This window comes from Alligator sinensis, unplaced genomic scaffold (assembly GCF_000455745.1).
Source record: "Alligator sinensis unplaced genomic scaffold, ASM45574v1 scaffold215_2, whole genome shotgun sequence".
In the NCBI taxonomy this organism is placed as follows: Eukaryota; Metazoa; Chordata; order Crocodylia; family Alligatoridae; genus Alligator; species Alligator sinensis.
The window spans coordinates 245924-272182 of record NW_005842400.1 but is presented as its reverse complement, the minus strand read 5'-3'; the positions used below and the strand labels follow the sequence as shown (position 1 = coordinate 272182).

The 26259-nt window shown below is 45.5% G+C and overlaps 1 protein-coding gene across 1 annotated transcript in view; it reads left to right on the top strand.

Annotated features, from left to right (window-relative positions):
• CACNA1I (calcium voltage-gated channel subunit alpha1 I) overlaps positions 1 to 26259 on the top strand; it is a 261054-nt gene that overhangs the window by 181932 nt on the left and 52863 nt on the right. Inside the window, 5 exon segments of the mRNA XM_025211326.1 lie at positions 9432 to 9591; positions 12670 to 12985; positions 13497 to 13589; positions 18899 to 19205; positions 20612 to 21015. Of these exon segments, the coding sequence (XP_025067111.1) occupies positions 9432 to 9591; positions 12670 to 12985; positions 13497 to 13589; positions 18899 to 19205; positions 20612 to 21015 (1280 nt within the window).

The window sequence follows — 26259 nt, the reverse complement described above, 5'->3', positions numbered from 1 at the left end:
TCCCTACAACCAAATATGTATTCAGTAAACATTTCCACCTATGAAGCCTGGCCCATAGCTCACTGGAGTTGATGAAAAATTTCATTAGGCTTTGAAGGAGACCTGTGTTTAACTTGTGTGTATGAGTAGTCTCACAAAACTCAAGGCACTTGTGTATATTGGTGTGTGCAGAATTGGGGCCTTAATTAAATTTAACATAGCAAGAGAAATGAGAAAGTTGAAGAGGGAGTATGGGCAGTTGAGGGTTACAACAATGAAATATTGCATGATGTATTCATTGTTGCATGCACAGCCCATTAGTGTCTTCTTGGAGTGTTTTAAATCAATGAAAATCTGTTAAAATTTGGGAACCATGTGTAGAATGAAGGATGAAGGGAGGATCTTCCATTATAGAAGTTATTTGAAGTAGGAGAGCTAGGTTACAGTATGCATGGTAAAAGAGATTATTTCAATCATAAGGGCTGGCATGTATCTATAAGTGGCCTCCAGTTTCTGAAGATTTCCATAAGAGATGATGCCACAGGAAAATCCAGACAACCCGGTGATGAGTCAGCAGAGAGGGGCTGGACACGATGATCTTGAGAGGTCCCTTCCAGCCCCTAACATCCTTGAATCTATGAACTGCTATACATCCTGGGGCAGGGGAGGGAGGAACACTTATGCAAATTGCCTAGATGAGGGACAGAATTGTACTTCAGACTGCATTCAGCAAGATGCCCTGCAGGTTAGGGGCACCAGTGCTGATGAAGAAGAGATTTGCTTCTGCCTCAGTAAAAATTAAAATAGGTGTTTTGGCCTATGATGCTAAGAAAAAGCTGAGAATCGTATTCCCTTCTGCCCAGTTTATTTGAACTGGTAGATTCTGAAGAAGCAAAAGGTTCTGCTGCCTCACACTCTGATTTCTACGGACTTTAATCTTGTCTCTAAATACATTTCTGGAAGGTGCTCAGATACCATGATGATGGGTGAAGTAGAAGAACCTGAATAGAGCAGAATTTGACCACCCACTGCAGAGTCCACAAATGACTTTGATGCTGATATAGTTAACGGCATGGACAGAAATAAACTTAGCTTTAGTGGCTTGATCACTAAAGAGCAGCAGGTGGAAAGACAGTATAACAAAGTTGTGCCAGAACAAGAGTAGTGGTTTAACATCAATAACCAGCTCAACTCTTCTGCACATCCTTAGCAAGCTTAGCATGTAAATTGCAATGTACAACCCTGCTCTCCACTTTCTAGGTTGTTCACCATCATTTTCCCCTTTCCCAAGGGCTGGTACATGCCCAGTGTTTCCATTTTGTCTCCACTTTGAAAGATGTCATCTGTGATAGCCAAGCTAATCAGGGTTGACAGGAACTGTCTGGAGGGAGCTAAGGATGCTCTAAAGTTGACAGAAGCTTGTCAGAAAGGGCCCCGGGGTGTCTCCAAAGCAAGGCAGTGGATTCACTCTGCCCAATTCCAAGAGGGACTTCAGCAAGCTTTCCCAAAAAATATGGCTCTTCTTATCTCTATCTATTTTTTCCGTTTGGCCGTGTTTTCTTAAGTGGTTCCTTGCTATGATCCTCCTTTCACCCTTCACCTGACACTTGCTTTCATGATACAGTGTTTTGCCTGACGTCAGCCAGCCCTGCCATGTTGCAGACAGGAAGACATTTCCATTTTGCTCAGAACCTTAGTCCTGGGGATTTCCTGAGGAGAGCAGCCCCCTGCTAGCTAGCATATAGTTTCATAGCAGGTAGGGTCAGAAGGGACCTGAGCAGATCAAGTCCGCCCCCCTGCCACAGCAGGAAAGAGTACTGGGGTCAAACGATCCCGGCAAGGTGTTCATCCAGCCTCCTTTTAAAGACCCCCAGGGTAGGAGCCAGCACCACTTCTCTTGGAAGTTGGTTCCAGATCCTAGCCGCCCTGACAGTGAAGTAGCGCCTCCTGATGTCTAGTCTGAATCTACCCTCTGCCAGCTTGTGACCGTTATTCCTTGTTACTCCTGGTAGTGCTCGGGGGAACAGGGACTCCCCCAATGCCTGCTGGTCCCCTCTGACTAGTTTGTAAATGGCCACTCGATCCCCCCTCAGCCTTCTCTTGTGAAGGCTGAACAGGTTCAGGTCCCTTAGCCTCTCCTTGTAGGGCCTGCCCTGCTGCCCCCTGATCATGCGGGTGGCCCTCCTCTGAACCCTCTCCATGCTGTCCACATCTCTTCTGAAGTGCGGTGCCCAGAACTGGATGCAGTACTCCAACTGCGGCCTGACCAGTGTCGCATAGAGGGGGAGGATCACTTCCTTGGACCTGCTCGAGGTGCATCTGTGGATGCATGACAAGGTGTGGTTGGCCTTCCTGACCGCGTCCCCACACTGTCAGCCCAAGTTCATTTTGGCATCAATAATGACTCCAAGATCCTTTTCTGCCTTTGCACTGACAAGAAGGGAGTTCCCCAGCCTGTAGGTATGCTGCTGGTTCTTCCTCCCTAGGTGCAGCACCTTGCACTTGTCAGTATTGAATCCCATCCTGTTCTCTTCTGCCCACCCCTGTAGCCTGTCTAGGTCCGATTGCAGCCTATTCCTCCCTTCTAGCATGCCCACATCCCCCCACATCTTAGTGTCATCTGCGAATTTGAACAGGGTGCTTTTTACTCCCTCGTCCAAGTCGCTGATGAAGATGTTGAACAGTGCAGGCCTGAGGACCGAGCCCTGGGGGACCCCACTGCCCACATCCCTCCAGGTCGGAAATGACCCATCCACCACCACTCTCTGGGTGCGGCCCTCCAGCCAGTTAGCGACCCATTTGACTGTGTAGGTGTTGACGCCACAGTCTCCTAGTTTTTTAATGAGAATGGGGTGAGAGACAGTCGAAGGCCTTCCTAAAGTCCAGAAAGACTACATCCACCATGACACCTGCGTCTGCGGGTTTTGTGACCTGGTCATTGAAGGCCACCAGGTTGGTCTGACAGGACCGGCCTCTGATGAACCCATGTTGGTTGCCCCTATGCATAGTCTCCCCTGCTGGCCCCTCGTGAACACGTGCCAGGATAATTTTCTCAAAAAGCTTCCCCAGGACTGAGGTAAGACTAACTGGCCTGTAGTTTCCTGGGTCCTTCTTCCTCCCTTTTTTTTAAATGGGAACCACATTGGCCCTTTTTCAGTCCTCTGGCACCATGCCAGAGCACCATGAGTGCTCGTAAAGCCGTGCCAGGGGTCCCGCAATGACCTCTGCTAATTCCCTCAGCACTCTGGGGTGGAGGTCGTCAGGACCAGCTGATTTAAATATGTCCAGTCCCTCCAGAAGTTCCCTGACTAGATCCTCACTGACCCTAGGCCTGGGTGCGTCTCCCCCGGGGCCTGAGGGGGTCTCGGTGGATGGGCTGATCTGGTCCCTGCTCAGGAAAATGGAGGCAAAGAAATTGTTAAATAGGTTAGCCTTGTCATCTGGTGCGATGACCAGATTTCCTAGTGTGTCCTGCAGAGGCCCCACGTTACCCAGCACCTTCTTTTTGCCCCCTATGTATCTATAAAGGACTTCTTGTTGTCCTTGATCTGGGTCGCTAGTCCCAGCTCCATTTCCGCCTTGGCCTTCCTGACCGCCCCCCTGCAGCCCGGAGCAACCGAGGTATAGTCCTTCCTGGTGATGGCCCCTCCCTTCCATTGGGTGTACGCCTCCTTTTCAGCTAGGAGATGTTCCCAGCTGCCAGGCATGTCTTCCCAGTCTCCACCCTTTGGATGTGGGAAAGTGGTCAAGGAGTGTTTGCACAAGAAGATATTTCACAGGCTGCTGCTTCTGCCTGTAGCAGACACAGCCTTGTCCCCCACCCTCCCATCCCCCAAGCCTCTCTGCAAGGTTGGGTTGGGAGAGCAAGATGCCTTTCAGAGCTCACACCTGGCACTCATGAATATTTCATGCTTCTAGCTTTTCTTCCGCTTGAAGAGCAAACCTTTTCATATTTCATGCCCTGGAAGTCTGTTTGGTTGCTGAGTGTTGCTTCGTCAGTGCCCTCCCTCCCTGCTTGTTCTCTAGACTGCCCTGCCCCTCTTCCTTTCTCTTCTCAGGGAATGGCTCTTTTTCAAAGGCTGCCTTAGAAAAGGTCATTGTCCCTTTTCATATCCACTCCTCGCTGTGAGCCAGTGTGGCTTCTGCTCTGCCAATGGTAGAAGACAAATGGAGGTGTGGGGAGAGACAACAGATGAGAGGGAGGGTGAGTCAGGCAAGGGAAGAGCGAGAGACAGTCACAGGGAGAGAAGAAATGGAGAAAGAAAGAATAAAAAAAGGGGCACAGTGAGGGAAAAGTAAATAGGGAGGCTGACAGGGAAAAACCTGAAGGGAGAGGACAGGGAGCGGCAGGAGAGGAAGACATGGAAGAATCAGCTTTGTAAGACCTTCCAGAATTCACTGTGCAAGACTCTCCGGTGTGTCCTCTCAGAGGCCAGACTAATTGTTGCCCTGACAAATTCTTCATTTTCCTCACAGTCATACTGCACCCTCCCCGCCACCCCAATGAAGAAAGGCAGCCAGATTCCCCAGAACTAGGACACTATTAAAACCGGATTTGAATGGAAAGAGTCACTACTAGTGCTGGATGCATCCACCTCTGGGTGACAGCTTCCTTATTGCCACTACTTGTCTCCTCACTGCCTGTGAATATATGCAGTTTCTCCTCACACCCTGCCTTCTGCTGACCAGGAGCCCCACTTGGCTAGCTGTGATGACCCTACCCTCTAAATCTCCAGGGTCTCTAGTGAACCACCAATCTCCTGTCCTTGAGCCATTCAATTTTTTTTTCCTCTTTCTTTCAGGGCTTCTAGGTGGTACCTCCATGCCTTCCTTTGAAAAGCCAGAGAGACAGTCATGTCCCCTACCTGCCGGTCAGATAGACCCTGCCAGCACATTGCAGTGCCACTGCTCTTTGATGCTGGCCAGCCTGTTTTTCTTCTTCAAAGGCCTTGAGGGGATGGTGGTAGAAGGCATTCATCAGTGGATTGGAAAATCAGGTCTTTCCCAGTGGGGAAGGCTGGGGCCAAGGAGAGCAGGGAGCTAGAACTGATCCCTGAAATCAACAAAGCAAGACCACTTGTCAAAGGGAGCCAGAGGACATTGCCTGGATTTAAATCAGGGCAAGGTATGAGATCAGTCCTGGGTGAGCCAGACAAAGATCCCTAGCAGAAGCAGCTAGGTTTTGGCCTTTTTGGAGTTTCGTTTTTTTTCACTGCTCTATTGATTCGGCCTCCAATGGCCACTAAGCTTTTGCTTTCCAACAGTTTCAATCATAGCCTACTCCACGTCTAATGGGGTGCAAAGGAGCGAGGAAGCGACACAAGCCAGCCTGGCCCTTTCCTGGCATCAGGAGCAGTGTTGTGTGCATACCCATCTAGGGTAGCAAATTCATAAGCCTGGTAGGGCTCAGACCAAAACACCAGTATGGGTTAGCACTAACTCTGAGGATAGAATCAATATGCCATGACAGTACATACCTGCTCCATTTTAGCAAGACATCAAAATGTACTAGCCCTCAGTAACAACCAGGCCTGCAGCCTTGTGAGGTCAGCTGGCAGCAGGTGCAGTGTGATCATTCTGTAGGGGACATGGCTAAGAGACTGGCTATAATTATATACAGGCAGTGCAATAACGTAAGTAGCGGGTGAAAGAACTGAGGGTGCAATGATAATGAACTTGTATTTACATAGCACCTTTCAGCCAAATTAATTCTTAAGGATTTTGCAACTCTTACAAACTGAACAAACTTTACACATAGGAATCACTTTGTCCTGGGCTGAAAAGCAGCAGCCTCTGGGTAAAACACTTTATAGTGCAGAGCATTTTAGGGCAGGAAGTGAAATTTGAAATGAGGGAATCAACTCAGGAACATTAGGCAGATAGAATCATCCCAGTTGCTATTTGGTTGCAACGAGTTAAACCCTCCTGCCTTTGACATAATTCCACTGGAGCTTGAATGAGAAAAACTGGGCTGTGAAAGGAAATTCTGTTTTATGGGAGATTTTGGTTTCAGCCCAATTAAGAGTGGAAAAAAAATTAATTATCTGGGAAAGGAAAGAGATCCTAGTTCCCTGGGCCACTGCCTGGCGTGCTGCCTGGCATCACAGACATTGCAAGCCCTGCTGTCCCCATCCCAGAGGGAAGTCCGTATGGCTGGTTGTGCTGGAGCCAGAGAACCTAGAAGCCTGGGCTCCCCCCAGCAGCCCATCGTCACATGCAAGATGTCAGGAGGTGAGGCAGGTTTCCTTGGAAAAGGCAGGCAAGTGTTGAAACCCATCTATTTTCCCTCAGAATTCCAACTCAGTCTCACTGCCCCTGTGAAACACTTTGATTTTGCCAAATCGGCATATTCTGCCAAAGAAATGTTTCTTCTGAGTATTTCTGCCCAACTTCAATCAAGACCTCTATCCTGTGTCTCATCTGGATGCAGCATGACCCCCATCACATCATGCCAGCGTATTGGTTTAGTACTGACTGGGCACATCTACACGTGTGCATTTACTGCACAGTAACCAAAACTACTGCTCACTATGGATGTGTGTATACGCATACACCTCCATACTGCACAGTAAAAATGGCAACTTATGCCGACTTGAGCATAAATTTGATATCTGCATCATGCAGGTATAAAATTTATGCCCGATTAGTTACTGCACAATAGTGCACATGTAGACGCCTTACTGCGCAGTAACACTGCGTGTTTGAACTGACTTGGGACTAACACATGCAGACACCAGCCTATTCCTACTTACTGCCCAGTAAATTTAAGCAGGAGTAAATGCACGTGTAGACACACCCACTCAGTGGAAAGAGTCACTAGTGTAACTAGGGCAGGGGGACCAAGGAAGCTACCCTGGGTGCTGATTTGGAAGGGAAGGATGCAGGGGAAAAAATGCTGTCACTACAGACACACAATTGCATTGGTGACTCACTGGTGACACTGCTGCCTCTGTGTGTTGTAGCTGGCTCAGGTGCCTGGCTGCATGGTTACACCTCTGGGAAGAGTCAGCCATGTGCTGAGTTACCGCCACAGCCTCCTACAATACCTGGGTTTCTCTTAAGGTCTCTCATAAAAGTACTGACCCAGTCTAGTTTCTGAGAGCTTATAAAATCATTGTTTGAGGCAGTGTTATTGCTGGAAGCGTGTTGCATTGCTGTGTGGTGGTGGGCTTCCAAGAGAGGTGGTACTATTACCTAATTTGGAGGTCTTCAAGAGGAGGCTTGATAGACACCTGGGTGGGGTCATCTGACCTCGGTCCTCTTTCCTGCCAGGGGCAGGGGGTCAGACATGATGATCCTTTGTGGTCCCTGCCGACTCTACAATCTATGTATCTGAATCTCTGAAACTGTTGGGTGGCAATGAGGAGGTTGCCTCAGAAACTGGGGAGGTCAGAGGGCCTGGCAGTGCACAGGGCACACGATGGTGAGGCTGTTAGGCTTTGTATTATTACAAATCAGGAAGCTGGCTGGGATAATGGTGTTGTCCATTATGCCCAGGCAAGAGGTTGGAGCTGTGACCTTGCATTAGTGAATTATGAATGCACAGGCTAGATGCTGAATAACTGGTGAATAATGACACATCTGGGCAGCCAGGAGGCTGAAGCTTTGTACCCACTGCAGATTGTTGTTCCTTAACTCTTGAAGAGGTGTGGTCAATCGCTCCCCCTTACCTTCTCTGTCTCATGCATAACCCACTGCTGTCTCGCACCTAAATTCTCTCACATTGCCAGGGCTGTGTATGCACACATGCAGTGCCAGCAATCTGGTATTAGATTTATCAAATATCACATCGTCCAGACCTTCCACTCCCTCCAGCAGCAAAACCAAAAGGAAAAGGAAATTCACCAAAATATCTTCCTCAGGGCAACATAGGCCCCACAGATAGTGAGGCTGGAGTATGCACTCTCCCACCTCCTCTGCACATTCAGCATTTCTTAGCACATGCACACACTTCTTGCCCTTCTCCATATATGTGCAATATGCGTCACCCCCTGCATACACCTACCCCCTTTTGTTATATAAATACACTCTTTCCTCCTTCTCCACCCCTACCTTCTTAACGTTATGCACAATAAGCAAACATCCCCACATGCAACAGGAGACACTGATCTGCCCCCACAACCATAGGCACTAAGCCTGTATGCAATTGCACACCTCACAACCAAGTCCACTTTTCTCCTGCAGTGTGAACAGGACCTTGCAGGAATTTGAGACGGTGTAAAGTGCAACTTGACGTGGTTAATTACTTGACAGTGGGCATAAAAAGGGGATTAACTGTGGCCTCAAGGGGCTGTCACTGAATCCTAATCTTATCTTTCCCTCCTCCTTCCCCTTCCAGCTGCCATCTGAAGTAATGAACTGGTTATAAATATCTAATTATCTAATTATATGCTGGCCTACATGGAGTGTCTTCCGTGAAGGAATTCCCTGGACCCTTGGAGAAGGGAGCCTCGGTAGAGGAGAGGGAGGAGGAAGGTGGGGAGGGGGAAATGGAGCCTGGCTGATGCTCAGAAGGATTTCTAAAATTTTTAGCATCCTTGGAGAACAGAGGAAACATAATTAATATAGCAGAGGATGAAGTTGGTCCCTTGTTCCTGTCAATTTGTCCCTTGGCTCTGTGAGCCATTAAGGGAAAAAGAAATCCATAGAAATTCTTTGTGCAATAAGAAAAAAAAATGTTTTGAACTTTTGGCTCTGGTCAAAGGTGCTGTAGTGGTAGCCCTGGAGGACAAACCCTCTGTTTACATAGAGGACAGGCACTGCAGGGGTAGCAGTAGTGAAAGCCTACCTCATGTTATGCCCTGCCACCAGTGTGCTTCAGCCCTGTCATGGAGGAATCGCTAGAGAAAAAGGAGTTTGGTCTCCATACGGTCCCCTGATGAGACTGTCACTGAGAGGGCCAAATCGTGCCAGTTATGACAAGGAATTTTTCTCTGTGTGTGATGTGGAGGCTTATCCCACTAGGCAAATTGTGTTCGGACCATTGATTCAATTCTCACAGGTCACTGTACAGCCGTCAAGCAGTTATGACTTTCAGTCCCTGCCGATCAAGGATGGTGGCATTAAGATGTGCGTGTTTTAAGGCAGTGTTTTCACTCCATCACTCTTCTGCAGAAAAGGTAGAAGATGGAATATCAAATAAAATTGTGCTGGTGCCAAAAGCCACTTTGCCTTTTCTGTTTTGGAGCTGTAATGTGAGGCTTAGAATAGAAAGGACACTGAACTGCAATGACTTTTACTGGCCTATCAAATGGGGCTGGGACCAAAGGGCAGTTCATAAACGCAGCCTGATTTGGGCTATAATGAATTTCCAACCTGCTTCCCTTTTATTTTCATCTCTCTCTTCCCCCTCTCCCTTATCTGCATCTTTTCTCCTTTCTTTTTCCTCCTTCTTCCCCTCTCTCTTGCTCTCTGTTTCTCTTTTTTCTCTTTTCTCCTTCCCCGCCCTCCAGGCATGCGGATCCTGGTGAACTTACTCCTGGACACCCTGCCAATGCTGGGGAATGTTCTGCTTCTCTGCTTCTTTGTCTTCTTCATCTTTGGCATCATTGGAGTGCAATTGTGGGCTGGTCTGCTCCGGAACCGCTGTTTCATGGAGGAAAACTTCACAATGTGAGTGAATGAGAAATGCTGTCTCCTTGTCCTGTCTGTGGGAGATATCTTTTCCCTTCCCTGCCCCTTATTTCCTTCTGTCCTCTATCACAAGAATTCCAGGGCATTAACATGTCTAGACTGTACCCAATTTTCCACCTTTCCCTGCCCCAGGCACAAAAGCTTCCATTTCTTTCCCAATAAACATGCACATACACACAGTCTGAAAGCTAGATATGCCTGCAGAAGGGACCTGGCAACATAGTGGTCTATTAAGGTATTATTTTTCAACCCCTGCTCTGCTGCTCCGTCAGCCAGGGTAGGCCAAGCAATCTTCATTTCTGAAATCCCTCAACTGTTTTTTCTACCTTGATTTTCATTGAACCAGCTTCAAGAGTCCTGGTCAAGTCATCTGCACAGTCAAGGGTCTGATCTTCTATCGCCTTGCACCTTGCATAATTATCTACACTGGTGCCTAAAAGGGCTGAATTTTGCCTGGTTTGAAATGGGAAAGAGAACAAAAGTAGTTGTATGTCATCTTGGCAGCTCTGAAAATTCTGGGCCAATTGAGGACTGGCCCAGTCCTAGGCTCAAGTCTCGCCTGGCTGTCCTCAGCTTCAAGAGGTCTTTCCGCCTGCTGGGAATAGCTGGAGTACAGATACCCCAGCCTTGCCTCCCTCCCCTGGCCAAGGTCTTGCTGTAAAAAACACAGACGGTTCTGGCAGAAGCTCTGTACTGTTAAGGGATTCCCTTTAGTTAATGACTGAAAGGCAAGGATGAAGAGCTGTACTAGCACACATCTGCTGGCTCTGTGTTTGGAGACACAGTCATTTCATGTTTGAAAACTTGGATTCAGATTACAGGGCACTGGAAAGCTGTGAGAAAGCCCTGGGGTGCTGCAAATCAAGGCCGAGTTGCATTGGCAGAACTGTCTGGGCGAGACACCAGAACTCAAATGTTGAAGACAAAGGATGGGCACTGTAATGGTACAAGAAACTGAATGAGATGATGTCTGGGGAAAGGCCGACAGAATTACAGCTCTAGGCATGCATGAGCTTTGCAGCCACGGAGGAGATCTCTGCTCCAGAGCACATGGCTTCGAGCAGGGGTGCTTAACCCCCAGCCTTTGGAGCTGTCATTTGGCTTGGGGGCCCCCCAAGAGTCCATAAATTTGGTGGGGGGGAGGAAGGGGGTAAATGGAGAGTATATTCAGAGAGTATATAGAGCTCTGTTCACTTCCTTCACCGGCAGACTGAACTGGGAAAGCAGCTGACACTACTCACCCTGCATGGGGGAGCAAAGCACCGGTTGCAGACTGTAGTGATTCTTCTCCTTATTGTTGACTTTGCAGCTTTGCCAAGTCTGCAACTGATCTCAGGCTTTAAAGTATCTTAATCACCTTAAACTAATCTAAGGCCTTACATCAGTTTAAACTGCTTAAGGAGCTAAAGCTCTAGATGAATTTAAAATGATTTATGTTAAGGCCTTAGAACATCTTAAACTGAAAACAAAATTGTGAAAACATGATTTAGGGGAGAAAGTGAGACTGGAAGGCTGACCAGAGGATGGCAGCTGCTTGAGGCTGTTTAAAACTGTGCTTTTATGCGGGAGTGTACATACTCTGAGGGAAAATGCATGGTTAGGACCTAATTTTTCTTTCAGGTACCTGAGAAGGGAAATGGGACTATAACCTGCTAAATTATCATGTGTTAGCTAATTTTTGGCTGACCATTCCCACCCTGGTCTAAAACACTTGGTTTCTCAATGATTTTAATATTAATTTAGCTGTGTATTTATTAGATTTATTTGCTGCTCTTGCTCACAAAGGCTCAGGGAAGCTTAGAAGAGGAAAAATAACTTTATAAAAGCAGGCAGGGTATAACATGAGAATGTAACACACAAACTCCTTAAATGATATCTCAACTTAACTTAGCTTGCTAAATGCCTGCCCAAATGAGATCTTACAGTGCTTCTGGAATATGTCCAGGCCCAGGCTCTGGAAGGCCTTGGAGCGACCTCCCGTGTGCTTTTGCCAGGCAAACATGATGCACTCATGGGACTTGCAGGAGTTTGCTCTTAGTTGACCTTAAGGAGCAGGACAGGACAAAAGGAAGAAAGTGGTCCCTTAGGTAAGTAGGGTGCAAACTGTTTAATGTGTATTATATCAAAGAACGACTATATTTTTCACATTGAAACAATGGTACAGTTATTGTCTCAGGACTTATTGTACTAGACCCTTTAATTTCCACACAAAAATGTTTGCATCCAGTATATATATGCACATATATGCCTTTATATATTAGTGCCTTTCAGCTGCAGACCAAGAAGCTTTTCATTTTTCTATTTTTTTTCTCAACACCTTACACCACTCCATGGTATTTAATAAAAAATACCACCTATATTAACGCAATACCTATTGCAGCAAACCAAAAACTGAGGAAGACCATGTTAAGTTTGAATAGAAAATCACAGATTCCTTGTTCACATCTTATTGTAAGTTTGTCAAGCACAGATGTATTTTGAAGGTTGTGGGAAAAATGGTATTATTTAATAAATAGTTTGTGAACTTGGAATTAACTGCCTCCTTTTGGTAGAGTTTTAACTTTTGCATCTCTTGAGTTTTGAGATCTCAACTGCAATTTTATGTTTGTATTAACTGGGGGGGTTGGGCGGTGTAAAGAAGTTTACGGCCAAACATTGTAAGATGCATCTATTTATAGTTCCATACGTGGGTACATCACAACATGGCTCAATGCCATTTTCTTTCCATGACATTCAACAAGGGCTTTGATACCAACTAAGTAGATGAATGCATATATTTTCCTTTGGCAGATGTAAAGCTTCTTTACCATCCCTCAGGGATGGTGGATGGTAGAATTCTGCTTAAGATCGTGCAGTCTAACCCCGAACAGGGCTCTACAAAATTGGGGACCAACTCACAAAGCTATTAGTTTTCCAGCCAGCCTCCTTCAAAATACATCTGTAGGTTGTTTATTCAGTACATTTCATGCACCAAAGTGGCAGCTTCTAGTTTCTCAAATGTCACTATAGTGAACATTTGTCACAGTAACTTCATCGGCTTGTTTTTCATCCTCTTAGACAAGGCGACATTGTCTTACCCCCATATTACCAACCCGAGGAGGATGACGAGATGCCCTTCATCTGCTCACTGTCAGGAGACAATGGCATCATGGGGTGTCATGAGATCCCACCACTGAAGGAGAGGGGCCACGAGTGCTGTTTGGACAAAGATGACTACTATTACTACAACTCTGTCCGGCAGGAGTTCAATGTCAGTGGCATGTGCGTCAACTGGAACCAGTACTACAATGTTTGCCGCACAGGCAATACCAACCCACACAAAGGCGCCATCAATTTTGACAATATTGGCTATGCCTGGATTGTTATATTTCAGGTGAGATAAGATTAGCTTCCCAGCCAGGATCCAGGTCTTTGTCCAAATCCTTTTTCACCCATATGGTGCCCTCTCAGCATCATGCTGTTATAACTACAATGACCTGGCTGGAAAAGGAGCCTGTATGTGTAATCCATGTTAAGGTTGTAGAAACACATTCCAGATGGGATCTGGAATCCAGATCTTTTTTTTCTCCACCTCATTCCTGAGGCTGTACCCAGAATCCAGTTCAGGAGGCACAGAAATCCATTCTGAGTTCTTCTACCTTCACTTTGTTTCAGGGAAATGAAGTAGTTGAATGAATATATGGGTAATTAGTAATATCTCACAGGATTTGGTAGCATGCCTTCTTCACCTAGAAGAATCATGCTCATATCCTGGATTGGAAGTTTTTCAGCTTTCTTGTATTTTGTTTATGTCCTTCTGCTCATCAGCATCAGCTTTGTCATGTAGAGGGATGTGGTACTCCTGGATTCATTCTTGTCTCTCTCGCTTTCTCCTTTCTTTGCAGGTTATCACACTGGAAGGGTGGGTGGAGATCATGTATTATGTGATGGATGCTCATTCATTCTACAACTTTATCTACTTTATCTTGCTGATAATCGTAAGTATGAAGTGACTTCTCATAGTGGTGGATTCCTATCTATAACCTAGGCTCAGTGTCCCAGCTTTCTGCGTCAAGGCTTCTGAGAGAGACCATGTATTTTATATAAACAAAGGATGCTGGGTAGGAAAGGGCTGTACTGTCCTTTATTTCAGGTTCCTCAGGGATTCAATTTCTGAAGGTTGTATCCAGAATCCTTGCCCATCATATACAAATAAAGATCAGGTTCATCTCCTCCTCCCAGGGTGCGTCTACACATGCCCCTACAGTGCTGTTGTTACCGCACTATCTTTTAGTACTTCCAAAAGGAAGTACTACATGATGGTGCAGTAACAGCCCATACAGCACTGTGCCAGTGGCGCATGGTTATTTTTAGCCACTATATCGTCATAGCAATGTACTATAACGAGGGTGTACGTTGCTATGGTGACATAGCTGCAGCATCATGGTTTGTGCCTACCGATGCTAAGTCACTGTAGCGCATTGCTATGGCGATGTAGCATCACATGTAGACGCGCCCCTAGAGGAGTACACCCAATATATATTCTTTGGGACCTGGAAGTCCAGTTTAGGATTTTATTCTCTTCCCAGAGATCTCTACCTAGAGTCCGTTCCAAGGGCCCCAAAATCCGTTTTGGTTTCTTCTCCTTAGCACTGCATCTAGATTCTATTCCAAGGACAGATAAATGCATTTCCCCTTCTCCCTCCTCTTTATACATATGCCAGTCTTTAGTAGCCCATTTTCATGATTTATCTTGCAGTAGTGCCCAGAGACCTGAATTATGAGCAGGGGCCAAAAATTTTGAATGACATACACACCTGAAATGGAAAACAGTCTCTGCCCCAAAGATCTAACAACATCACCTGGGCCAATGCAGACAGGTGGGTGTAGTACTCAGTGGATGAGGCAAAGGAGGAAGAGAAGTGGGATAGTAATAGGAAGAAAAGGTTTTATGTTACTTAAGCATGCAGTTTACAGGCTGAATTGCCTATTGTGAATGTTTATTTTTGTTTTGAATAAAATAAGTGAGGAGAAGTATGAATGAATCGCTAAGAGGCTGGAGCTGGTTTCTTTTCAACTACAGAAACTCTATCTAGATATCAATATCCTACTCAGCACTACACTACTTGTGCATCTGGATTCCAAGTTTCTTCTTGTTATCAAGAAGAAAGAGGTGGTTAGTCATATTATTCTGAAGTCAGGCAAAAGGTATGGCAGTTGAGAGACACATGACCATTTGTAGACCACAACCTACTTTGTCACATGCTACAACATGCCCTGCCTTCTGCCTTGTTTCTAAGTTACTGCCCACATGGAGGATGATGAGGAGGAGATAAAAAGAGAATCTGTGAGGACTAATGAAGAGGAAAGAGAAGGAAATATTTTTAAAAGCAGCTAGACAGTCATGATTGAAGAGCTTCATTGTGACTGACACCTGAATGGGTTCTTTTGCCTTAGCTCAATTTTAGTTGACAGAAACAAAAGGCCGAGATGTGGTCTATCAGTCTCATCAAACTTACAAGTTTTTTTTTTAATTATAGAGGCAAGATTCCTTTACGTGGTGAGGCAGCCTTCCCCACTTCTCATGAAAAGCACTCTGCTTCAGCCTCAGTCCCTATTGCTGGAAGTCCACTATTATTGCAACTAGAGTTGTTTTATCTGAAACTGGTACAAGAACTAGCCCACAGATGTTCAGCCCCAAAAGCAAACCAATTAGCCAGTACTTCTGATGCACTTAGTAGATGCTTTCATTACTTCCAATTTATTCATTCGCCTCTCTCCCCTTACCTCCTGGAGTAGACATATTTGACTGGACCCACCTCTATTTTCACTTAAGTAATATCGTTGGGGTATCCTAGCTTGTACAGTGTAAGTAGGGACAGAATTTAATGTCACACTGTTATACACACAAGTTGGCAGGAATTGCACAGTACTTTCATGAAGGCAGCCTTTAGCCTTTTAAATATGCATGTGTAAGAAGGAGCAAGTTTCTTCCCCTTAAATTCAAGTAGTCCCAAATTGCATATTGGATACTAATGGTGAACATTCAGTCAGATGGAACATCTTCATAATTCAAGATCAAATCACATCAACTCACAAGATCAACTTCTGATTTCAGTGTTGTCTCTGAATTTTTACAGTCATCTGAAAACCCTCAATTAAACACTCATCTTGAGATTTTACAGCTGAGTGTCGGTGACATTTCTAGACACACCCTATTCATTTGCAGACGATGCTTAATGCTATTTCTGTCAGCCATTGCAAGAGATGAACCATGAGTTAGACTATAAACTGCTCCAAGCACAGACCATAGGCCGAATTATTTCTAGGTTAACTCCTTTGCCTTCTGTGAAATTACACCACAGATGCACTCGATCCCATAGCTTATTTAATGCCAAATACTTATTTACAGGAAGCAGTCCCAGCACACCACTCTTTTGAGATCTACTTTATTGAGACCTCACCAAATACAGTTCTTCTGACCTTTTCAGGTTCAAACCATTCCTTCCTGGGGCTTCAGGCCATCACCATCTTTTGGTTCCTTCCAATCAGGGTTGTTCCACTAGTCCTGCAGCAGCCTTTGGGTCTTGCTCTGAAGGTCTCTTCCAAGCTGAGATCCTTGGTTTCAAGCTCTTAATTAAAGTCTCCATAACTTCCTTTTCTGGAGCTGTGTTTTAATCCAGACTGGCTTCCCCAGCCATACTGTAGACCTGAAAGTTCTCAAGTCTCCTACTTAACAGGGTCAAGATCTCTCCTTGTTAATCATTAGCAGACAGAGGACCCATTCCCATCTTAGTCTAATAATCCTTCTCAGAACTACCTGTTCTTAAAGGGGCACAGAAATGTCTGGCTTCATCCCCACAATGTCCATAAAAGGGATAGACCAGTGCACTATTCACACTCAGTAAAGAATGAGTATCAGCTTCCAAGCCCAAAGCCTGAAGGACAATGTGAAGGTGGACCTGCCAGTTCTCTTAGGAATTCAACAAGCATACTGTTTGCATGTAATGACTTTCACTGAATGATTCCTGAACAGGTGATCTGGTAGCCATATCTAGTCCTTCTTCTTCTTCCTCTTTCTCACAGTCTTGGATGAGATCATGAAGAATGGGTTGACTTGAGAGACAGGATTAAGGAGCAGAAAATATCAGTTATACTCATGAGTCTCATTTTACTTCTTTGTCCGTAAGTTCCTCTCTCTTCAAAATAGAGACAATGCCTCCTTCCTGACCCAGGAATATTGTAGGTTTTTATCAGTTTATGTCTGTGGGATGCCTGGACACCACAGGAATGGGTGACGTTGAAATACCACTAAAAAAATATTCCCAGCTCCCACTTTGGTTCATTAAGTCTGAGAGGAGGGAGACAATGAGAATGGAAAAATGCAAGGGGGTATGTGTGTGTGAGAGAGAGAGAGGAACGCATCTGCAAGAGGCTTGGAGTCATTACTGAAAACATGAAAACATGAACTATGCAGAATTTTTTGGGGGTAGGGAGCAAAGGGCTCTAAACCACATAACCATTTTCTTTTTTCTTTCTTTCTTTTTCTTTCCCCCCTGAAAGGCCACATAAAGAACCTGAAGGGCAGATGGGCTGGCATGAGGAAGAGAAGGACTATATAAATTAAGATGAACAGATTTAGAACAGCTTTGAAGGGCACTAGGGGAAAACAAAAAGCTCTTTATTTCGAAGCTGCATATTGTCCTAACACTGAATCTGGCAGGGAGCAGCTTCATTTTTCAAAGGCTTATTTAAATACTAGCACAGACATCTCCCCTTTGAAATATTAAAAGCCACTGTACTGAATCTAATGATGAAGCCACTGGGCACCTGTGTGTATATGTGTGAGAGAGAGAGTGGGTGGGAGGGGGGAAGAGGCACGTGGGCTGGACATGAGGGAGACCATCTATTTTAGTAGGCAAAGTTACACTTGGACCCTCCTGAAAATTTGTCTCCATGTCTTCCTTTTCTGGTACAGGGAGGTGGTGGAGTTGACACAGGAGCTTTCTCCTTTGCCTACTCTTTGCACCTCCCTCTCTCATAAAGGGTTGCATTTTTACAGCTTAGCAAGATGAGCTGAGATGCAGGATGAGGAAGTAGCCACAGGATGAGAGCTACCACCTCAAGAAGGAAAGGCTAATGCTGATTTAGTTTTCCTGTCAGTGGTCCTAAATCCAATTATGGAAACTGCACTGCTGCTACCTTCTTAATAGTAATCCAGCCCAAGTTTTTCCCTTGCTCTAAGAAAGTTGCCTCCATGCACTGCCTGGAGGGCAAAGGCACCCAGTTCCATTTCTTCTTTGTTTCTTTGGGACTCCTTGTCTCCGCAGTCCTTTTTAGGGTCCATCAGAACCTACCTCTGTCTTCTCCACAGGTAGCACCTAAACTCCACTCCAGAAAAGCATGGAAATCCTCTCACCGTTCAGAAAGAAAGCTGTCCTTTTTATCACTCTCATTCTGCAGTTTACACCTCCATTGAGAGCAGTTGCCATCCATGTTGTAACAACTTTCAAAAAAAATGTATAAATGGGCTTAAAAATCCCTCACGTGGATCAGGATTGCGTTCCTATTGAATCCCTGCCCCACCCCTGTTGATCTTCTAATGCAGATTCCACACATTTAATAATACTTAGCAGCACTATAGTGATTTTTCTCCATAGATCTCTGAGGCTTAAGCATTGTTGTCTCCATTTTATGGATAGGCAAACCAAGGCACCGATAGCTTAGAGGAGACAAGTCACAGAATGAAGTAGGGCAGGTGCCCTTTTTGCTTTTGAGAGCAGTGGTTTTCAATCAGTGGTCTGTGGACCCCTGGGGGTCTGCAGACTATGTCTAAGGGGACTGCAAAAGATGACTATGAGCAATTAAAAGTATGTGAATACCCACACTTACAATTCAAAGGGGTCCATACCTCTATTCAAAATTTCCAAAAGGGTCTGCACCTCCCTTTGAAATATTTTAGGGATCCACAAATGAAAAAAAAAGTTGAAAACCACTGTTCTAGAGGATGGGTAATGAAAGTCTGAAAGAATATTTAAAAATAGGAAGGGAGGCAATTCTTCTCAGTTTAGTGCCTTGACACTGGCCCATGTGGTAAAAATCACATCAAGTGAGTTGTTCTCAGGCAGCTAGGTATGGTTTTCCCTGAGAACTGCAGCCCTTCCTATTTGGACAGAATCTCAGCTCTCTTTTTCCTTTCCTCTCTCTTCCTCCTGTTTTATTTTCCTTTTCCATTTTCCTTTTCATCTCTTTTTTCCCCACTTCCTACCACTGTTGTTCCTTCCTGCTTCTCCTTCTCTGGTCCTAGGTTGGTTCCTTTTTCATGATCAACCTATGCCTCGTGGTCATAGCCACACAGTTCTCTGAGACCAAGCAGCGGGAGCACCAGCTCATGCAGGAGCAGCGAGCACGGTATCTGTCCTCCAGCACTGTGGCCAGCTACATGGAGCCAGGTGACTGCTATGAGGAAATCTTCCAGTACATCTGCCACATCGTGCGCAAAGCCAAACGCCGCACGCTCAGCCTCTACAACAACCTGCAGAACCGACGCCAGGGCCGGATGGAGCCAGGCAACATGAAGCCAGACATGAATGGGAAAGGACAGAGATGCTACAGTAAGAATTCTGTGGGGAAAGCTGGAAATACGGCAGCAGCTAGGAGCTTTGTCATGTACCAACCTGCCAAAGGGCATGTGTTCCTAGAATGCAAAGTTCAGAGTTAATACTGTCACCAGGATCCCAAGGAGAAACAGCAATAGGTGTCACCAACAGGAATTTCATTCATTGGACAAGCTATAAGTGAAGTCCAGGTCTAAAGTTTCAAGAGCTGTTGCTTAACAGGACTAAAAGGTATTAACAGAGGCATGTGGAGGGCTCTGGTACATCTGAGTATTTGGTACTCTAGGGTGAAGGGGCATTAGCAGAAAGTGTGGGGAGAGGGTTGAAGTGTATCAGGAGATCCTGTAGGACCTCAGGATAAAGCTCAAAGTGGGTACAATGGATCAGGGTTGAGAAGTTTTGGCAATTTATTGAGGGTGGTTTCAGTAGAAAAGAGGAGCTGAAGAACACAGTTTTGAGATGTACTAGCATAACTTTGAGGGGTGGGGAACTTGCTTAATTTTTAAAAGGTGAGAGAGAAAGTGTTTTTTTCATGTGTGCGATCAGACATGAGGTACAATTCTATAATTTCAGTTGAGGTTCTGGCCTCGAAAGTGACTGTACAAATGGCTCATTTGGGATTGTGTGCGCTAATTGCTTCTCAGTGGCTTCCAGATTACATGTGGTCAATTTACAAGTGAAAGGATAGATTTTCTAACTGTCAGCCTTGCAAACTCAGCCTTTTGCTTTTGCACATCTTACTCACTAACAAAGATCCTGCAACTGGCACTTTGATGCCAAAGCTAGGTTAGATGCCAGCTCACTCTCCCTTCGATGTGCTGGCACTCCAGGGCTAACAGGAGGAAAAAGATATAAAAACCTGGTTTTTGTCATGAAAGCCAGCAGATCTGATCTGATAGAGGGTGGTAGGTAAGAATATGTTATTTTCAGTCTCTTTTCTGGCTCTTTAAGATACTTTCAAAACTCAGGTATCTAAATGAGAGAGCACAGTTCAGCATTTGGGTTCTCAATGAGCACTCAAAGATTTTAAGGCCAGAAGGAACTGCTGTGATCATTTTGTCTGACCTTCTGGGTAGCACAGGCTGCCAAATTTCACCCTGTGATGCCTGCACTGGAAGAAATAATTCTTCCTTACTATGTAAGTGAAGCCCATTGAGCCTAATCACTTGTAGCTGAAGTACAGCATATATTTTACAAAGGCATCCAATCTCAATGTAAAGACCTCAAATGATAATGAATTTACCACTTCCCTTGATGGACTGTTCCATTCTCCCTCAATGTTAAAAATCATAGCTATCTTAGGCACCTATTTAAAGTCCCAGAGGTAAAGCTGGTACCTTGATTTGAAGCCTCATTTGGAAATTTGGCCCTGCTTCTTTACATTTAATTCTTTCTTTTCCTAGGACACTGTCAGAAACACAACTCTCTTGACTACACTCCTCAGGCCCTTGTCCAGCCCATTGCCGTGACACTGACTTCTGACCCCAACAACTGCCCAAGATGCCACAAAGTACAGCGCGAAGCAGCCCGGAGGCTCTCCGTCCTTGACAGTGCTGACTCAGACCAGGAGAACGGAGAGGCCGGTGAAGAGGAGGGAGAAGGAAGCAGGGAAAGCAATGGTGTCGCTGAGCTGGAGAAGGAGGAAGAGGAGGGGGAAGAAGGCAAACAGATGAGGCTCTGTAGTGACATGTGGCAGGAAGTGAGAGTCAAACTGAGAGGGATTGTAGACAGCAAGTATTTCAACCGTGGGATCATGATAGCGATCCTGGTGAACACCATCAGCATGGGCATTGAGCACCATGAACAGGTAACAGCCCTGGGGGAACTGGGAATCTTAATGCAGTGTGCCAGCTGGGGGTGGGAATGGACAATGAGAATGGGTAGACGGTAGCACCATGGGTCAGGTAGGTCACACACAGTGGAATTAAGAGTCCCACATGGTCTGGATTCATGTATGAGAGGGTCCCCTTGGGCAGCATCCAAATTTGAACAATCTTGTTATGTCCTGAGGAGAGCCTTTTGAAGGCAGGGGCATTTGCTTCCTCTTCTCATGAAGGTCCAGATTCTGTTCCACCTATTAGATGCCGAAGTGGACTTTGGCACCTAAGTGCAATTCTACTCCATCCTTCTCAAGTCTCTGAAAAACAGTTAATGAAAAAAGTAGGTGGATCCTTTTCCTCCTTGGTGCTTTTTTGTGTTTTAGTCTTAAGGGTCAGATTGCTGTAAGTTACAAAATCAGATGCATTAATAGATTTCCAGGGTTTTGAAAAGGATGCAGTAGACTCACACTGAGGTACCCAAGTCCACTTAGACGCCCAGTCTCTTCTCTTCCTCAATCTGTTATTGTTTATAGAGCACCAACAGCAAGCTTGTTGCTGTACAGGCCTCTTAAGGAGTCCTGGGCCCTTTCACAGGAGCTTACAACCTTGTAGAGGTAAACAGAGCAAAGTGCACACAGGTTGTAGTGCAGAAGATTCCAGCGTGACTTTGAGATGCATCCACAAGGGCCTTTTTATCCCCTGCTTTTGCACTCAGTCATGTGTCTGCCTCCATCTAATTTCCTTTTATCTCCTTCTGTTCCTTTTCTTCTCTCTTTCATCCTCCACTTTTCTTTCTCTCTCTGGCTCCTCTATCCCTCTGTTCTCTCTCTCTTTTCCCTTGTCTCCTCCATTTCCCCCACCTCTCTCCCTCATTTCTCTCTTCATTAGCTGACTGAATCCTTAGTCTATTTGGTTAATTTAATGTACCCTCTGGGGATGTCACAGGCACTTTACCAGAATCTCAATTCAAATCCATCAGTTTGCTAGTCTTTCTAGCTTAATTAAGAGATGCATGAGCACAGCCTAGCTGTATACAAGGACTGAGGAAAACAGGTGAGTCCTTTGATTGCTGCAACCATAAATTCCTCTTTTTCCTCCATTCTCTTTGAGGGGTTGAGACCACACAAGCCCTTCTGATGGCCTCAAGTGACAGGTGGCTGGAGACATGTAAAGCAAACACATTTGTCTAAGCACAGATATGACCCTCATCACTGTAATCTCCAAGCACCTCAGTGTCATTAAAGTATTTTATCCTGATAACATCCATGTGAGGCAAAGAAGGGATTATCATCCTATTTTATTGTAGGGTCCTGAGGCACAGGATAGATTAAGTACCTTGTAGCATGCCTTATAATACCCTCTCCATTAACATTTCATATTGGGGCTGTTTCATGGCACAAGCAGAAAGGCATAGCTGTAGATTGCCATGGGCCTTGTCCTACTGCAGACCAGTTTTTCCCCATCCTTCGAATCTGTTTGCACTTAACAATACCTACCTATAAGCTACAGTGTGGACAATCAGGAAATCACATGTTTGTGGTAATGACTGTACTTAGCTGTGGTGCTGTCAAATGGGGCATATCACTCCAGGTGGGCTGCCTCCTGAACCGAGAGCCGTATAGGTGTGTCCTTGTGGTGCTGTGGGTGGACTAGCAAAAATGGAGGTGGGCTAATTGATACTTTCACTTGACAGTGATAGTTAGCCTACCCACAGTGCCATACAGAAGCAGTTACCCCACTTTCAGTTCAGGAGCTCATATGAGGACATCACTGCCGGGCATAGCAAGTGTGCAGTCTACATATGGCAGTAGTCCATTCTGCTGTTACTCATTAAAATGTACAGCATGGTACTGGAAGAAGTCCAAGAGAAAATCACCTTCCTGCACTTTCCCCCTGTAGTTTTCATCTGTATCATCATTTACTAGCTCCACTGGTTCATGTTGTGTAGTTGCTGTTTCCCTTTTTTACTGTTTGCTGCTTGTCAGAGACATTCAGTAAGCATCCAGTCCAGAAGCATGAGATGTATTAAGCTGTGGAGACATCTCCCTAGGGTAACAGGACAAACCCCTTCATTTAGGTCATTTAAAACTGGATGTAGACAAAGCAACATGCAAATCTGCCTGGGTTTTGAGACAGGGATTGGACTAAATATCACTGTGTGTGCGTTTTCCATCTCTAGTTTGCAATTTTAGTTACTGTCAAGTTGTGTTGTTGTAATGGAGAAATATCAAGAGATTAGGAAAATGTCTCTATCCGTCATGTCTCTCTATTGTATTTACAAGGTACAGATATCAGAGAACTGATTTGTGTGGCTGGTTCTGTGCTACCCTGGGCAGTCAGAGTCAAAGATCTGCCTGAGCCTTCTGGCCCAAAGAGTTGCCCCAGTTCAGTTTCACCAGAGCTTCCAATTTAGACTTGGTAGAAGAAACTTCCTCCTACAGTCTACTTGATACCTGTCTGCTGCAGAGTTTCTTTTACCTCCCTCCCTCTGTTGCATCTGATGCTGGTCACTATCAGAAGCTGGACACTAGACTAAATGGACAAGATAGATGGTTGACGGCTAGAAAATGGTATTTAGAGGTTTGCTTTTGGGAATTGGCTTATAGGTAAAGTAGATTTATTAAAATAATGATCCAGGGTAATGCCAAGGGTTAATTGGTTTCTAAAAGTCTGTTTGTGACAGTTGCCTTCAAGGCCCACGGTGTCTGACACAGGCAACCAGCAAGCAAACAGAGGCTGAGAAATTGAAGACATGTACCACACTGTTTTATAACATGAGATAAGGTGGCATTAGGTCATAATGCCCAACTGCAAGGACCTGGGATTTTTGGCTTTGCAGAACAGACCAAATTAAGAGAAACCAGCAATAGACCAAATTAGAATGTGTGCATGTGATGGGTTTATAAAACAAAGGAATATAATGACAGGACAGAATGTGGACAGTATGATGACCACAGGGAGACCAGTCAGCAGTGCCCAGAGATGAAGTCATCAGAGCGGGGAAAAGAATACAAAAAGAGGGATTTCCCAAGAAGGGAACCCAAGGCCACTATGAACAGAGGGCATACCACTAGCTTGTCTCGCCCACCCCACTGGTGGACATAGGGGGGCCTCACCCTCCAATGTCCAGGCTGCTGACATCTGATGTTCTAGAGAAAACCTCAGAGTGACGCTCATGTACTGGCCAGATGTACCTTGACTCTGTGAACCCTGGGACTGGTAGATAGAGAATTATTTGCCTTATTCTTATCTGCTATCACTGGACATCAATAACATTTGCCTGTTATCGAATAGAGAGGTTGTAGTCAGTCTGAGGGTTTGAGTCTGCCCAAAACAAGATATCTGGGTCATAAATTCAGTGCCAACAATGGCCTGGGTTAAAAATGTCTGTGTTAAAATAAGGCAATGAGGATTGGTGGTTAAGACCTTCTCTTCTTCATCCCAGAGCCATCACCTAGTCACTGGGGCAGGAGCTTTGGATGAAACTGGCTAGCCCCCATAGGGAAGTTGCATTCGCTTTCTCACATGGCCAGTAGTATAATGAACAATGGGCTACAGAGGCACCAGCCCTGAGTGCCCACATAGAGGGGACACAAGGATGGCTGCTGATATCACTACCCATCCAAGTGCCACAGCCACTGCAGGAAGTCCAGCTGTTGCAGCCAGCCTGGCCCTGCTGCTGCTGCCACCCAGTGTATAGACCCTGGATGTTATGCCTCTGCACATGGCATCTGATTATTGTAGAAGGGGAAGGGTTCACTGTCAAAGGAATCTGGATCATTGTTTCTTGCATTTGGAAAGATCCAGATTCAGACTTGGCAAACCACATGAGATCAAATTAAAATTGGCCCCAAGCAACCTTCTGCCACTCTGCTCTGACTGCCCCACCGACCTCATGACTGCATTTTGGAGAGGCCCAATTTAAGTCGTCTCCCACCCTATTCTGAGACATAAGTGCATTCTCCAGGGCCAGAAATCATCAAAATAAGCAGGCCTTTGTTTTGATGAGACTGCTGGGGCTCCCAGCTTCCGGATGGGCAGGAGCTGTTGTGAGTGCAGGACTTTCCTAATGGCCATTTCAGTCCTGCTTTTGGAGAAAGCCAGGAGGTCACAGAAGAAAGGAAGGAGGATGAACCCTGCCATTTTTTGCTAAACCTCTGAAAAGGTTCTGGAAACAAATGTCAGTTAGCCACTTGTTTGATCTCTAGCAGTGTCCCACAGCTCTAAGTTAACAAGTTGGCTATAGCTTTTCAGAAGGGAATGCTTGTTTTTAGTCTCCCTCCTCCATTAAGACTACATTCCCTGTGCCAGGGAGAAACTGTTTCCCTCCCCCACTACACACACACACAGTGACCCAGCCATCCACTGTGTCAGCTGTCATTCATAATTAAGCTGAAAGCGCATGATGGTATTGCTAGTCCCAGATGACACAGAATTCCTGGGAGGTTACGGCCCCCTTGGGGCTCCCAGCCCTGCCAACAACACCTCGGGCTCAAAACTAATAGTTCTTTTCACTCTGGCTAATTATCTGTCTCTCCAAAAATGGCTGCAGTGTAGGGTCTGCCTTTGCTCTATGAGTGTGTTGCCTTAGGTCTCATAAATCCAGCTGGTTCCTCTCCTTTCTTCTTTTCTTTCCCTGCATCACTTTTTATCTGCATCACTTAACTCTTCTTTTTTTGCTTCCCTTTCCTCTTTGTTTCCTCCCTCATCCTTCCTTTCTTCACATAATGTTAATAAGCTTACATTGGGTACCCCCACCTTTTCCTTTTTCTGTCCTTATCTCTGTCTGTACCTTTCCTGCCTATTCCTTCCTGCCCCTCACTCTCTTTGGGAAGAATGCTTTGTAGGGGTGATTGATGGCCCATTAGAAAAAGATTAACAGGTGCAGGCTTGACTAGAGAAACAGATGTCAGGGAGGGAAGAAGAGAGGAGGAGAACAGGTGACCTTTTCTGTAAGAGAGATGCAAGCATGACTTTTAGAACATCAATTGCACCCTACGACAGTGAGAGAATGAAGGTGCGGATGACGGTGAGAAGGATAATCCACCATCATCCCTGTTGTCTTTTTGCATTCTTCATTCTCACTGACAAAATCATTTGATTCAGGCTGAAATTAGCGTCTCTGTTTAGCATATGGGTCTCTTGTTCCCATCTCATGTCATTACTGCTTGGCTCGCTGTGTGGTTATCTTCATCTCTCTCCTCCCTGCATGTGCTCTCTCTCTCTCTTTC